A 16279-nucleotide genomic window follows, 5' to 3' on the forward strand; every position below is an offset into this window, starting at 1 on the left:
CATCAATACGGGCTTTCAGAACTGAAGGCCTACTCATACACCCTCGATGCTCGCATGACACAAAGCTTTATGCCTCGCCTGAGCCCATCAACACCAGCATTGGACTGTTGATGACTGGAAACATGTTGCCTGGTCTGACGAGCCTCGTTTCAAATTGTATCAAGCGGATGGATTCATACGGGTATGGAGACAACCTCACGAATCCATGGACCCTGCATGTCAGCAGGAGACTGTTCAAGCTGGTGGAGGCTCTGTAATGGTATGGAGCATGTGAAGTTGGAGCGATATGTGACCAGTGACCTGATACGTCTAGACACGACTCTGACAGGTGACGTGTACATTAGCATCCAGTCTGATCACCTGCATCCATTCATGTTTATTGTGCATTCTGACAGACTTGGGCCATTCCAGTAGGACAATGTGACACCCCACATGCCCAGAATTGCTGCATAGTGTCTCCAAGAACACTCTTCTGAGTTTAAACAGAAATGAACATTACTGAGCATATGTGGGATACCTTGCAATGTACTGTTCAGAAGAGATCTCCACGCCTTGTATGCTTACAGATTTATGGGCAGCCCTGCATGATTCATGGTGTCAGTTCCCTCCAGCACTACTTCAGATGTTAGTCGAGTCCATGCCATGTCATGTTGCGGCACTTCTGCTTGCTCGCAGGGGCCCTACGTGATATTGGGCAGGTGTACCAGTTTCTTTCGCTCTTCAGCATAAGTGGTACTGAAAATTTTGTAACAGTGAAGAAAGAGGCTTCATTTCTGTCAAATAGAAGGGAAAACTGCCGCAAATGGTTGCAATTATGTTTATCAAGTTATTGAAATACACGATGGTGGCTGTGAAGTAAACTTTCCTAAGAGAGTTGCTTCTACTAACAATTTGAAGCTACAGAGGAAGGTGATACATTTATTGCTTCAAATGAAATAATTTCCAAACTATCGAATCCAGTACATGAGACCAGGACTCACTATTCAAAACATGATGTGGATCCAGATTGATGTCACTAAATTCATCATGCAGTAATTTCGTTAATTCCACATTTTTTCATTGATATTCTCATAATTGTTTGTTTAGTATTGTTTCTAATGTTGTTGCAATACATATTTATGTTTAGAGCCCTGTAATTCATTTATTTAAATGAAACTCCAGTTAACCATCAGATACGGTCCAGTTAACACTGCCAATGAGGTTAAATGGTCCAAACGTGGGGTCACAATTCTTGTCCAGTCCTGTTAAATCTGAGTCAGATATTGCAAGAATGAAAGTCCCTTTAATGTTTTATATGTTTTCCTCTAGATAAGCCTACATGAATAAAATTTTTAAAAAGACCCAATTTTAAATAACATTTTAAGGGAAGAAAAAAATAGGTAGAGTTAACCCTAACTCCCCTTACTATTATTTCAGGAGTCTGGTAAGTTTCCACACTACTTGCAAGAAAGGATGTGAGAATGGAAGCAACGCTGAAGTTCCCTGTTACGTGGCCATATGCATGACCTAGCACATTTCTGCATGTTACGCTTATTGTTGACTGTTTGAACTTTGGCTCATTCTATGAAAAAAAAAAAAAATCATGGAATGTGCTTTGCGTATTTACTGTTGAAGTTGCATCTGTGTACATACACAGCCAAGGACATTACATGCATAAGTGTGCAGAGGTTCCACAGTTGACTTTAGATTTTGTAATAGGATTAAATAGTTTTTTCATGTTTTGAACACAATGTAAAGAAAACAGTACTGTTGGGGTTACTTTAAACAGCGTTGTAACTCTGTGCACAAACTAATTCATAGTATTAAATCAGCGCTTGTGGTTTAGTTGCTGTAGTAGATAGTGTAACTGACATATTGTGCTACATTTAGTTTTTGTTTTCAAGAGGAGTATATATTATCTACATTAATCGTAATTAACTCTATATTTGAATTTGGTGGTAGTATTAGTAGTAGTAGTAGTAGTAGTAGTAGCTTTATTCATCCGTGGATCTCTTTTTACAAGGATATAGGACATGTCAAAGTACTTACACGTTTAGACCAATTTAAAATAACATAATTCGTATAAATATACATTTATAGACTTTTAGTTAGAGCTAATCATTAGATTTACTTCTGATATACAATACATTTTGTACAAATAAATTATTAAATAATGTAATTCCACACTGTTCGCTCATATCTCACTATCAGTCAAAACACACTATGCACACATTGTTTCACAACACTACACACACACACACACACACACACACACACACACTGGTGATCTTGGTGATCTCTGGGCCATTTCTCCATTTCTGTACAACTTCCCATTTGCTATCCTGAAAAACTGAGTCAGCATCCCTCTATAATGAGTGAGATGTTGAGCTCAGAAAGAGGAAGAGGTGTTAGTGTTGTGCTATGCATAGCTTGGGGGTAAGTATTTGTGGAAAAGGAAAAAAGAAGGGGAAAAAACCATAGTCCGAAGGTGTTATGTGGAATGCTGGATGTTTTATAATAATAATTATTATTATTTATTTGTATAAATTTCTTTTTACAAAACCCCTACTCTGTTTTATTTAAGTAATCCTTCAATGCATAAAATGTATTGCATAACAGGTACTTTTTAGCTGCCTTTTTAAGTATATTTTTGCAATTTCTTTACTCTCTTTTTGTAATTTTTTGTACAGTTTCATTTCTTGGTAGAAAATGCTGTTTTGAGTTTTATGTTTATTTTTTTTAGTAAATATAAGTTGAGTCTAACTCTTGTTCCATGGTCATGGACAGAGCTATTTGTGCAATAATTACAAATGTTAGTTTTGATATGTACAACTGACTGGTAAATGTATTCACAAGGTGCAGTTAAAATCCTGTGTTTTGAACCGATCTTCACAATGAACTCGACTACTATTTTTGGTTATTATTCTTATGGCTCTTTTCTGGAGTTTGAAAACTGTGTTCATATTTTGTGCATTTGTTCCCCAAAACAGAATGCCATAGCTAAGAACTGAGTGTACATATGAATAGTACGTAACTAAAAGACACGGCATGCTACACACTGATGATAGGATTCTAAGGGCATAACATGCTGATGACATTCTGTTTGCAAGTACCTTTGTGTGTTCACACCACTTCAGCTGAGAATCAATATTCATTCCTAGAAATTTTGCATTTGTCACACAGTTTATAGAGGTGCCATCTATATTTAATTTAACATTGTCATTTTCCTTCTTCAAACTGAAATTCATGACATTAGTTTTCATTATGTTCAATGTCACTTTATTGCTTATTGACCAATTGTAAACTTCCTTGAGAGTTTCATTTGCTTTCTCTGTGAGGAGGAGTTCTCTTGTTTTCCCAGTGACTATAATATTGCTGTCATCAGCGAAGATAATTTTTTCACCATGAGAGATAGCCATTATCGACTATAATTAATCTCAAAAAGTTTTAGGCAAGTAGTAATTTTTACCACAGGTTTCTCTATTGTTTTAATAGAAACTCTCGTGTTGTATATTAGCTTCAGTCTTACAGGAAATCAGTAACTTTTTAACTCAATAGGTTCCTTAGCTTAGTTTTAAAGTTATTTGTTTTCTGTCCTGTAAACCACTGCACCAGCCTCAATGCAACACCACTGTGACTGCTGTTCTCGAACACAGAATGAGATAGGTCACATTCGTAAGCAGCTGGAAATCGCCCTGACTACTGTCAAGCGATTGGCAGCTGCTGTGAATCGGTATGTTGGAAGAGCTCCCACGAGTCGTGTACCTGTGATACCAAAGGTACCTCAAGTACTATCCTCTCCTGTGAATCCTGTATCCTCTGCAGGAGGTGCAAGATCTGTCATTACTCGTCCACTTGACTGTGATTGGTGTGTCAATGGTAGATCCAGTTGTCCTGTACAAGGTAGACAGGGACCAGGGAGTCAGAAAGTTATACTGACCCAGCTAACTAACAAGTTCGAGGTGCTGGTTTTCACTGTAACTGAAACTGGGCCAGTGGGATTCACTTCGCCTGTTTTGACGAAACTTGCTTTGTCCAGTAGCAAGAGGTGGCAGATGCAAAAGAGTAGGGATCTGTTAATCGTCAGCAAGTGATGACCTGGGAGTCTCATTCAACATGCTGAAGAGGCGATTCTAGCAGCTATTAAGGGGACAGGGTTCAAGCAAATGCAGATTCTGGCGCACATTGGAACAAATGATGCCTGGCGTCTGGGCTCGGAGTTCATATTTGGATCAATTCAGCGACTGGCAGGTAAGTTTGAGAAGATCAACATTGTGCACAGATTTTAAAGGAAGGTCACAATTTGCAGTGTTGTCCCCAGAACTGATCATAGTCTCCTCGTTCTGAGTCGAGTACGACTGTTTCAAAGACCTCGAGGGTTCTGTGACAACCTAGGCTGTGACTTCCTGAACTTGCGCCATAGGGTAGAGAACTGTAGAGTTCTTCTAAATAGGTCAGGTATGCTACACATCACGTAGCTGACTATGTGTGTGGTGCACACTAGATGAATCTCCATCTAGTCCACATAACGACAGCTGCAGTCAGTGGAAGATATAGAAAAACCTCACGAAGGGGGCGCTAAAAATTCATTCGAGTCGACTGATGAAAGAAACGAACGAATAGCGTGCGGGCTGACTGGCGGGGGCGGCGCGGGTGGCAATGCAGGTGACACCGCATGGCGGTGGGGTGAGGGGGGGGGGAGCGACCGCACGCCCCCCATATGTATCAGCTGCTGGCTGTAGCAGACACAGAAGTATAAGTGTAAAGTCCAAAAGAATGCCCCTTCCAGGCGGACAGTCGGAAGTATTAAAATCATAGTAGTTAATTGCTGAAGCATTCACAACGAAGAGCCAGAGTTTGAAGTACTCCTGACAAGCAGTGAAACTCACATAATATTACTTACAGAAAGCCGGTTGAAACCTGAAATTAGTAGCAGTGAGATTTTTGGCGATAATTGAAGTATTCATGGAAAGTGTAGGCTAACAGGAAATGTAAGTTGTACATTTATCGGAGCAGACAAGAAAGTAAAATCCACCTAGATAGAAACTGAAGCAGCACATGAGATTCTTTCGGCAAGACTCAGTAGTATCAGGTTCAAAATGGTTCAAATGGCTCTGAGCACTATGGGACTCAACTGCTGTGGTCATCAGTCCCCTAGAACTTAGAACTACTTAAACCTAACTAACCTAAGGACACCACACACATCCATGCCCGAGGCAGGATTCGAACCTGCGACCGTAGCAGTCGCACGGTTCCGGACTGCGCGCCTAGAACCGCGAGACCTCAGTAGTATCAGGGTTGGGCATAAAATGGTAATTGGATCCTTCTATCACCTGCCAGACTCGCCTCCTGATGTAACGGAAAGCTTTGGAGAAAACCCCAGTTTGCTTGTACGTAACTTCCCCAATCACACTATTATCATCGGTGGAGGCTTTAGTGATCCACCAATCAATTTGGATGTTTTTTCATGTCCACCACTAACACCTGTTAATTTTCCTATGAAACATTATCGAATGCCTTCTCTGAAAAGTACCTAGAAAAGATAGTTCAGAACACCACTCGATGTTGAATATATTATATCTAATGACAACAAACAGACCTGACCTCTTTTGCGGATGTCCACATAGAATCTGGAACCAGTGGCAATGACGCGGTTGTGGCGACAATGATTACCAAAGTACAAGGACAATCAGAACAAGCAGAAAGACATATATTTTCAATAAACTAGATTAAAAAACGGTAGTTTCATACCTCAATGAGAAACTTGAAACTTTCGGCACAGGACAGGAGTATATAGATGAACTATAGCTTTAAAAAACAGTTGACCATGCACTGGATAGGTATGTACGTAGTAGAACAGTCCACACTGGAAGGGCCCCTCCATAGTATATAGTCACTGTAAAGAAACTTCTTCAGAAACGAGACCATTGCATAACAGGTGTAAAACAAAGCATAGGGCAATAGATAGAGAGATGCTGAATGAAACGCGTGTGGCTGTCAAGAGAACAATGCGTGAGGCCTTCAGTGACTACTGTAGCAGAATATTGTCAAATGATCTTTCACAAAACGCACAAAAATCATGCTCATGTGTAAAGGCTGTTAGGGGCACCATATTCAGTGTCAAGTTATTTGCGAATCAAACAGGAACTGATACTAATGCAGGAGAAATGCCCCAGTTTAATCGTCGCACAACTGAGAAGATGAGTGAAATCCGTATTAGTGTCACTGGTGTTGAGAAATAGCTGAAATCGTTACAGTTGAACAGAATTCCAGGGCCCTTTGGAATCACTATCAGATCCTATACTAAATCTACTGCTGAGTTAGCCCCTCTTCTAAAAATAATCTATCATGGATTCCTCGAATTCTTTGCTACAGTTAATGATGATAGATTGTAGTTTTTATTGAAGATGTGGGTTCTACATGTCATTTTAATTGGAACATCAGCGCGCATCTAGCGATTCTGTCCTCACACTTATATATTAACTCATTAAATAATTATGGTATGTACTAGCAGGAAGTGAGATGGGTCTGTTAGCACATGACAAGAGGGTTCAAACAGCATTTGAGGCATCTAGATTGCAATCTGAGAGAGATACACAAATCTCTTTCCATGGTCGCCTTCTTCTTCCGTTCTACTCCTCCCCCCTCTCAACCCACTCCTCTGCTTCATCAAATGGCAGACAAAACGTCCCCTGCCTGGGCCAAGGCGAGTTCACCACTGCGCGGGTTCACCACGTCTGTATGTAGAATTAAAACATGAAATGATCGCATGGCATTGTTGGCCAGCTTGTCCTATTCGCGTTTGGTCGCCAAGTGCAAGTCTTATTTCAGTCGGCGCTACCTTGGGTGACTTGCAGCCGAGGATGAGGACAACACAACACCCAGTCCAAAAGCGGAAAAAATCTCCACCCTGGCTGGGAACCGAACCCAGGCTCAGTGCATGGGTGGCAAGCACGTTACCACCCAGCTAAGCAGAAGGACTGTGTGCAGAATGGGGAAGGTGTGTGATCTATCTGAGTTTGACGGAGGGCAGATTGTGATGACCCGGAGGTTTGGCACGAGCATTTAGGAAACTGCACGAGCTGTCGGGTGTTCAAGGAGTGCTGCGGTGAGTGTCTTCAATACATGGTGAAACCAAAATGAAACCGTGTCCAGATGTTGTGGTGTTAGGCGGCCACCTCTCATTACAGATGTCGGACGTCATAGGCTGGGAGACTGGTAAAAAAAGGACAGACTGTGGACTGTGGCGGAACTAACATCAGACTTTAGTGCTGGGCAGTGTACAACTGTGTCTGAACACACAATGCACAAAACCCTCCTAACGATGGGCCTCCACATCAGACGACTCATGCATGTGCCAGTGTTAACACCATGACATTGGCAACTACAGAAGAAATGGGCAGGTGATAAGCGGCACTAGACGTTGGTGCATTACCAGACTATTGCATGGTCTGATGAATCCAGATACCTTCTTGATCGTGCTGATGGAAGGGCACGAATCCGTCGTCTTTCATGGGAACAGCTCATTGACTCCTGTACGAGGTGCATTCAAGTTCTAAGGCCTCCGATTTTTTTTCTAATTAACTACTCACCCGAAATCGATGAAACTGGCGTTACTTCTCCACGTAATCGCCCTGCAGGCGTACACATTTTTCACAACGATGACGCCATGATTCCATGGCAGCGGCGAAGGCTTCTTTAGGAGTCTGTTTTGACCACTGGAAAATCGCTGAGGCATAGCAGCATGGCTGGTGAATGTGCGGCCACGGAGAGTGTCTTTCATTGTTGGTAAAAGCCAAAAGTCACTAGGAACCAGGTCAGGTGAGTAGGGAGCATGAGGAATCACTTCAAAGGTGTTATCACGAAGAAACTGTTGCGTAACGTTAGCTCGATGTGCGGGTGCGTTGTCTTGGTGAAACAGCCACGCGCAGCCCTTCCCCGACGTTTTTGTTGCAGTGGAGGAAGGAATTTGTTCTTCAAAACATTTTAGTAGGATGCACCTGTTACCGTAGTGCCCTTTGGAACGCAATGGGTAAGGATTACGCCCTCGCTGTCCCAGAACATGGACACCATCACTTTTTCAGCACTGGCGGTTACCCGAAATTTTTTTGGTGGCAGTGAATCTGTGTGCTTCCATGGAGCTGACTGGCGCTTTGTTTCTGGATTGAAAAATGGCATCCACGTCTCATCCATTGTCACAACCGACGAAAAGAAAGTCCCATTCATGCAGTCGTTGCACGTCAACATTGCTAGGCAACATGCCACATGGGCAGCCATGTGGTCGTCCGTCAGCATTTGTGGCACCCACCTGGATGACACTTTTCGCATTTTCAGGTCGTCATGCAGGATTGTGTTCACAGAACCCACAGAAATGCCAACTCTGGAGGCGATCTGTTCAACAGTCATTCGGCGATCCCCCAAAACAATTCTCTCCACTTTCTCGATCATGTCGTCAGACCAGCTTGTACGAGCCCGAGGTTGTTTCGGTTTGTTGTCACACGACGTTCTGCCTTCATTAAACTGTCGCACCCACGAACGCACTTTCGACACATCCATAACTCTATCACCACATGTCTCCTTCAACTGTTGATGAATTTCAATTGGTTTCACACCACGCAAATTCAGAAAACGAATGATTGCACGCTGTTCAAGTAAGGAAAACGTCGCCATTTTAAGTATTTAAAACAGTTCTCATTCTCGCCGCTGACGGTAAAATTCCATCTGCCGTACGGTGCTGCCATCTCTGGGACATATTGACAATGAACGCGGCCTCATTTTCTCCAGTCCGGAGAAAAAAAATCGGGGCCTTAGAACTTGAATGCACCTCGTACTGTGGGACGGAGACAAGCTGGCGGCAGCTTCATTATGCTCTATGGAACATTCACATTCATATCCATAGCTACAGTAGAGCTTGCACAAGCCACCATGATGGCCAAGGGGTATCATACACTGGTTGCAGACCATGGACGCCCCACAGAGTTGCAGACCACAGACATGACAATCATCTTTCCCAATGACAGTGGCATTTTTCAACAAGATAATTCACCATGTCATAAGGTCAAGAGTGTGTTTGAGTGGTTCGAGGAACACATTGGCTAGTTCCAGGTAATGTGCTGGCCCCCCAGCTCGCGAGATCTGAACCCCAATCGAACACAGCTGGGATCTGATTGAATATGGTATCAGAGCTCATCGTCCCCCTCTCCAGAATTTACTGGAATCAGTTGACTTCTGTGTGCAGATGTGGTGCCAACTCTCTCCAGTATCCTAGCAAGATCTCATTGCTTCCATGCCTTGATGCGTTGCCACTGTTATCATTGGCAAAGGTGGACATATCGTCTGTTAGGAAGGCAGTCACAATCTTCTGGCTTATTAGTGTATAGTGTTATAACTGGTGATAATGCCACTACTTTCAGATTTGGAATAGCTTACAGTAACAGTAAATTTTGAGTTCATTCAAACACTGATGAACATTTGATAGTTTTCTCTTTTATGAACAATTAGTATTTCATTCTAAGAACTAAACATGAACTTTTCTATGAGATGTTAGGTGAACCTGTAGCAAACTGAGGCACTCTTATATCGTCAGTGTGTAAATTGGTTCATGACACAGCAGTTTAGAACTCTCTGGGGATTGAAATAATTGTATTAAAATAACAAGCCTTTGCCAGCGAAGTTCAAAAATGGTTCAAATGGCTCTGAGCACTATGAGACTTAACATCTGAGGTCATCAGTTCCCTAGAACTTAAACTACTTAAACCTAACTAACCTAAGGACATCACACACATCCATGCCCGAGGCAGGATTCGAACCTGCGACCGTAGCAGTCGCGCGGTTCCGGACTGAAGCGCCTAGAACCGCTCGGCCACCGCGGCCGGCCTGCCAGTGAAGTTATTTATAGTTTATCACTTTCATCAAAGCACTTCATACAATGCAATGCACTGCAAATATATTAATCATAGCTCACGGAGATATTACGTGGCTGTGTGATCTACCATAATACAAAGAGTGGGCCAAAGGAATTGTTTCAGACGACAGATTATCAACCAGCAGTCCACCCAAATGAGTGGCTGCTGTCAAACTGTGAGCAAGAGCGCAGTTGATCACCCAATAGCACAATATATGAGCATGACATTCTCGTGCTCCATGATTGCTGCACAACCCTTGGTATGATAATCCTCCTGATTAACAATATCTTCTATGAATTAAGTAAATGGGATTGGTCCTTACAACTCATCTTTTGACCCCACAGTGCTCCTCCAGTGATCCCTACTAGCCCCTGACCCATATCCTTTCGTTTGCTCCCATGCCCCCACTTCACTCACTCTTCACTCACTCTCTTCTCTTTCCACAGCTGGCCTCTTCTTCTGTTCTACTCATACCCCTTCGCCCCTGGGCATGGGTGAGTGTGTTGTCCTTAGTGTAAGTTAGTTTGAGTTAGATTAAGTAGTGCATAAGCCTAGGGAACGGTGACCTGAGCAGTTTGGTCCCATAGTCTTTACCACAAATTTCCATTTTCCCTTCTCCCCCCCCCCCCTCCTTACCGCTCTTAACCCAATCCCCTTCTTCACTGAGTGCCAGACATAACTCCTCCTGCCTGCGCCAGGGCGATTTTATCATATCAGAGCCACTTTCCTAAAGTGTGCCCTTGCTGCCTCTCCCTTGCAGCCATCAACGATCTTCCTCTCCACCCCTTCTCTGTCTTCCTTCCTCCTTTATTCTCTCACCAACTCCACCTACCTCAACTTCCCCACTCCCCCCCCCCCCCCCCCCGACTTCCACTTCGCACATACCACCATTCCAGCTGCGGTGTAGCCATGTGGCGGTGCATGTACACATGGTTTTTTTATGTTTCAGTTATCTCTGAAGAAGGTGTTCATTTTAAAGTTTAACGAAGTTCCCAGTGTTGTTTGTGTGCCTGTCAACTGCTCAACGCCTCAACTCTGTGGCGAGTTGTTACCTTCACTCCTTTCAATATTTGTAGTACAGTCAGGAATTTCCATTATTATACCTTTTATTTTTCCCCTTATATTTGATACCTATCCTGAACATGGAAAGTTTTGCTTTCATTGTCCACCTTAATTTACTCAGTTAGGATTTGGTCAGCTTGAGGTCTCTCAGTCGAACTATGTTGTGAGTGTGGTGCATATCCTATGTTACATTCTTTACATGCTGCATATAGTAAATAGATATTACCTCTTTTCAGTTTTTCCCTCAACTTCATACCTGAGCTGTAGTGTGAATCCCCAGGCAGATACGAACAGATAGATTGTTTATTAACAGCATGATAGAGGAAAGATCTTCCTCCTTCTCATTCCTAATCGTTTTCTGACTAAAAAGCGATATTTTGCTATCTAGAAAACGTAATAGCCTCTTCTGGTGCTATCTGACCTTGCTAAAATGGACACCGTTCTTACAGCTTCCTCTTCAGTTCGAGACACAGGTATCAGCTTCCTCTCGTCTTGCAGGCATAATTAACCTTGGATTCTAGCTTAAGCACTGCGATTATGGTCAAGCTGCTAACAGACATTAATGACAAGTGGGGAGATTTCAAAACTACATAAATAAGAGACAATTTTAAAGAAGCAGATATACTGGATAAAATCCTCAGATACAGATATAAGAATCTCTCTCTTAATTAATTGCTCTGACAACATTTAAACGAGTTGCAAAGTATGATTAAACTGTTCAGTTTGCACATGTTACAGGACCAGCAGTCACTACACGATCAGCAGGAGAAAATCACATACAGCAAATACTGAAATATACGATTAATGAAGGCGAGTGAGAGACAGATGATACTAAAACGGCAGTCTATTTTTTAGCATTAGCTACCTGAGCGACATGTTAGATGAGTCCAAGCTTCGGTTGGGATCGTACTTTCGAGTTGCCATCTTAATAAAACTAAACGAAACTCCGACCGAACAGGCCATGAATGCCCAACGGTGCCGACCGGCCGCCGTGTCATCCTCAGCTCACAGGCATCACTGGATGCAGATAGGGAGGGGCATGTGGTCAGCACATCGCTCTCCCTGCTGTATGTCAGTTTACGAGACCGGAGCCGCTATTTCTCAATCAAGTAGCTCCTCAGTTTGCCTCGTAAGGGCTGAGTGCACACCACGTGCCAACAACATTCGGCAGACCGGATGGTCACCCATCCAAGTGCTAGCCCAGTTCGACAACGCTTAACATCAGTGATCTGACGGTAACCGGTGTTACCACTGCGGCAAGGCCGTTGTCTGTTGTCATCTTAATGCTTATTGTTAATCAAGTTGTCGCGACGAACGAGCAACAAGCTGCTGAAACAGTTTGCTCTCTGAAAACTGGTGGCTCTGAGCACTATGGGACTTAACATCTGTGGTCATCAGTCCCCTAAAACTTAGAACTACTTAAACCTAACTAACCTAAGGACATCACACACATCCATGCCCGAGGCAGGATTCGAACCTGCGACCGTAGCAGTCGCGCGGTTCCGGACTGAGCGCCTAGAACCGCTAGACCACCGCGGCCGGCTTGAAAACTGGTAGTATACCCTACAGTTCTGAGGCTTCATCAGTCAGGTATATTACTACAACGTGGCGTCTAAACAGCTGGTCCATGGGGCCCGATGGTTACTGTACCTAGAGTGGAAACGAGTGTTGACTTTTACAGGAGACCCAAAAGTCAGCAAGTGAGAGCTACGGGTGACAACAGTGGTACTACATTTTATGAACAAATTAACTGTGAATTTTGTAGCAGTTCTGTAAGGACCATTCTGGGACATCAAGATGCCAAGCATGGCGTCTTTTTAACGGCAAAATCCACTTAACACTGCACGTGAAAGTGTTCTAGTTCTTGCAAAAACTTAGTTTTAACAGAAATCGTGATATTGGTGATAATTAGTAGTTTTCTAATGAAACTAAGTATCGTCTCAAAAAAATCTTGGTAAACTACCTGTATGTCTGTGTATCACCATTGTCTAGTCATCATCTCTCGGCCACTCTTACACCACACGTAAAACTCATATGAAAATTCTCTCACTCCTAAATTAGTGACGTTTGTGGATTAATTTTTATCCTCAAGAGCTTAATTTTCTTTAATGTAAGTATTTCTGAAATTTTATCGCCATCCCTTGAGTGTGTGCCTTTACAAACAGGTTCCTATGTTAAGCGTTGTAAGCTTACAGAAACTCCGTGTAATAGAAGGTATCAGTCTAGAAACAGACACCGAAAGGCCATAGACATAATGATCCAGTTGCTAATTTTTCCAGCTGTGGAAAAACAAAAGCGGTTATTAACTTCTCGTTCATGACAAAGGTCTAAGAATTTAAGGATGTCCATGGGTATATTGAATCTCTTTCTTACGTATTTTTTATTAAAGTAGACATAATATGGTGTGTTTGAGCTTTACCGCTTCCAAATTTTATTTTTCATGGCGTTACTTGTGGTAAGCGAGACTATATGAAGGCATACTTTTCTAATATGAAGCGGCAGCAAGTCAACGTTATCAGACGTACCCATGTGTGTTGAGATCATATAATGGGACCAGCTGCGATGTCATCGTCATATATTTGGTCTGTTATCATTACTGGGACTCAACGGCAGAAATTTTATTCATGAAGTCAAGACGGAGGGGTGTCCAGAATACCCATTACTCTCCTACTACTCTCCACAAAAGATGACATGCGTTCAAGAAATTCTCAGTGGCTTCGCAAACCTTAATAAATAGCTTATAACAACACATTATCTTTACTATCAGTCAACTTAAATTTATATCATAAGCTTGTTGACAGTCTGAAAGCACCGGACGCAGATGGCTACATTTTTCTGTAGCTCTTAGGATATCAGCTATGAAAATGACCAGTATTTGGGTCCAGGTAGATTATGTCGTTTGAACGCAGAGTAAGTTCAAGAATACTGCTACAGATTTCCCACTAATGTTGATAGTTTTCGTGGTATGCGGCGGGGGCTTTTTATACGTCCGCTCCTTTTGAGTCCCCTCCTTCGAAGTATACGTCGGTCTGCATTGTTGTGCGGAAGTTGTCAGTCATCCAGCCCCCATGTGCTGACTGCATGGCGTCTTTGCGGCCGATGAGGCAGTGTCACCTTGTCGAACAGACAACTCTACATGTTCATTTACTGTCTAGCTTAATAGCAGTACCTTAGTTCTGTTCTGTTTTACACAATTGTTCACAATGTACTGCCGAGCGCAAGAATATGAAATATCACCAAGTAATCAGCATACTTTATACTTCTTAAGTCGGAACTTGATTCTTAAGAGCACAGTCTTATGGAAGTAAGTGGCCATCTTACATTGCCGTCAAAAGAAATAACGGCTCACGAGAAGCAGGTTAAGAAAACTTACGTTGAAACTACGTTGAGACCAGCAGCTCGCAACTTTCTTAGTCGATCTCGCCATAGAGGGTGAGGCAGACGAAAGTAGTGTAAGGAGCCAGCTACGTAGCGGAAGGGTTCTCCATCCAGAAGAAAAGTGTTGTTCTCGTAATCCACGGTAAACGATCTGGGTGCAACTGTTGTCTCCTCTGCATCTTGTGGCCTCACCTGAAACAAAAGAAATATAGGTTAAACCATGAAAGTTCTGAAGAGGATCGTTGACAGTACTCACGTGGTCATATATTCACAACATAAAAACAACGGAGATTGTTAAGAGAACTGCAAGCACCCACAATGTCTTACTGACCGGTTATTGGTTTCTGGTGGCTATGCCCGTGACAGAGATACGCTGGCTTAATGTGCTCTAGTGATCCTTCTTTGACAGGAAGAATTATGTATAAGAACAAATCATCTAAAAGCAGCGAATATGTTCATCAGGCTGACTCTTACGTGGCCCTTTTTAAGTGTTCGATATTTTTTCTTTTCTAATCCCCAGTTAGGTTCCATCACATGTAAAAATGAGATGTGTGAAATCCAGGCTCATTGTTAGTAGGATAAGAGGATGTGTGTCTCTGGGCCCTTAGCATCAGGAACTCCAGCATAAAAGAGTACCACCAATTTTATAAAACATAATTTCCATACGGCGAATCTAATCATTACCTAATGTACGCAGGTTGTTTACCTCGATCTCCTTAAATGAATGCGTTCTTATTTCACAGTAGGAAATGATCTGTAACGTGATGAGTCAGTGACCTCGAAACCAATTAGGGAGAAGGCAAAGAAAGAGCAGCTCCTTTTTACGACTTAAGTCGGACCATCTCAGTCGTCTTTCGCTTTCGTCAACTTCAGAGAAAATGTAAGTTCATTAGTACGTAGGTTTCACAATCGTGTTGTCTTCACTGAAGGAGGCGTTAATCACCCAACAATCGATTTTGAAAATTATACTCTTGAAAGTGGTAGGTGTGACAAGTTGTCCTGCGTTAAACACTACTAAATGCGTTCTCTGAGGACTGCCTAGACCATATTTTTCGGAACTCCACTCATGTTGGGAATGCTGTACATTGCATCTAGTAGTCACTTGACGTCTTTGAGGAATTCCGCGTAGGAACTCGTGTCAGTGACCATGAGCCAGTTGTAGCAACAATAATTACCGAAGTACATAGGGTAACTAAAACAAGTGGAAAGATTTACATTGTTAACAAAATAGATAAAGAGGCAATAGCGTCGTATCTCAGTAAGGAAATCTAAACACTTAGCTCTGTAGAGGAACATGTACAAGAACTGCGGTTCAGGTTAAGAAGAATAGTTGACTATACACCTGGTAGACATGTACGTAATGGAACAGATCACAATGGAAGGGATTCTCCATGGCTTACAATAACTGTAAAGTAGCTTCTAAAGAAGCACAGAGTACTGCATAATAGTTGTAAAACTCAACATAGAGCTATAGGTAGGGAACTGCTAAATGACATACATTTGGTAGTCAAGAGAACAATGTGTGAATCCTTCGTTGACTACTGTAATAGAAAATATTCGAAGAATCTATCGTAAAAGGCATAGAAATTCTGGTCATATCTGAAGGCTGTCAGGGGTACCAAAGTTAGTGTCCAGACGCTCATGGACGAGATAGGGACTGAAACTGAGGGATGCAAAACAAAACCAGAAGCCCTGAACTCGGTTTTAAAACGTTCCTTTACAAATTAAATTCTAGGGGTATTTTCCCGAATCAGTTCTCGCACCGCTGCAAAGATGGGTGATATATCAGAGTCAGTACTGGTCAAGAACAGCTGAAATCGCTAAAATTGGACAAAGCTGTAGGACCCAATGGAATCTTTATGAGATTCTATACAGAACTTACAGCTGATTAGCCCCTCTTTTAACTACAATCTATCGTAGATCCCTTGCATGAAAAACCGTGCTCAGTAGCTGGA

The 16279-nt window shown here is 42.5% G+C and overlaps 1 protein-coding gene across 1 annotated transcript in view; it reads right to left on the reverse strand.

Moving 5' to 3' along the window:
• LOC126248435 (beta-galactosidase-like) overlaps positions 1-16279 on the reverse strand; it is a 287520-nt gene that overhangs the window by 133223 nt on the left and 138018 nt on the right. The window contains exon 2 of the mRNA XM_049949413.1: positions 14320-14516. Within this exon, the coding sequence (XP_049805370.1) occupies positions 14320-14516 (197 nt within the window). The remainder of the gene's footprint in view (positions 1-14319; positions 14517-16279) is intronic.

The sequence above is a fragment of the Schistocerca nitens genome, chromosome 3 (genome assembly GCF_023898315.1).
Source record: "Schistocerca nitens isolate TAMUIC-IGC-003100 chromosome 3, iqSchNite1.1, whole genome shotgun sequence".
NCBI classification, from domain to species: Eukaryota; Metazoa; Arthropoda; class Insecta; order Orthoptera; family Acrididae; genus Schistocerca; species Schistocerca nitens.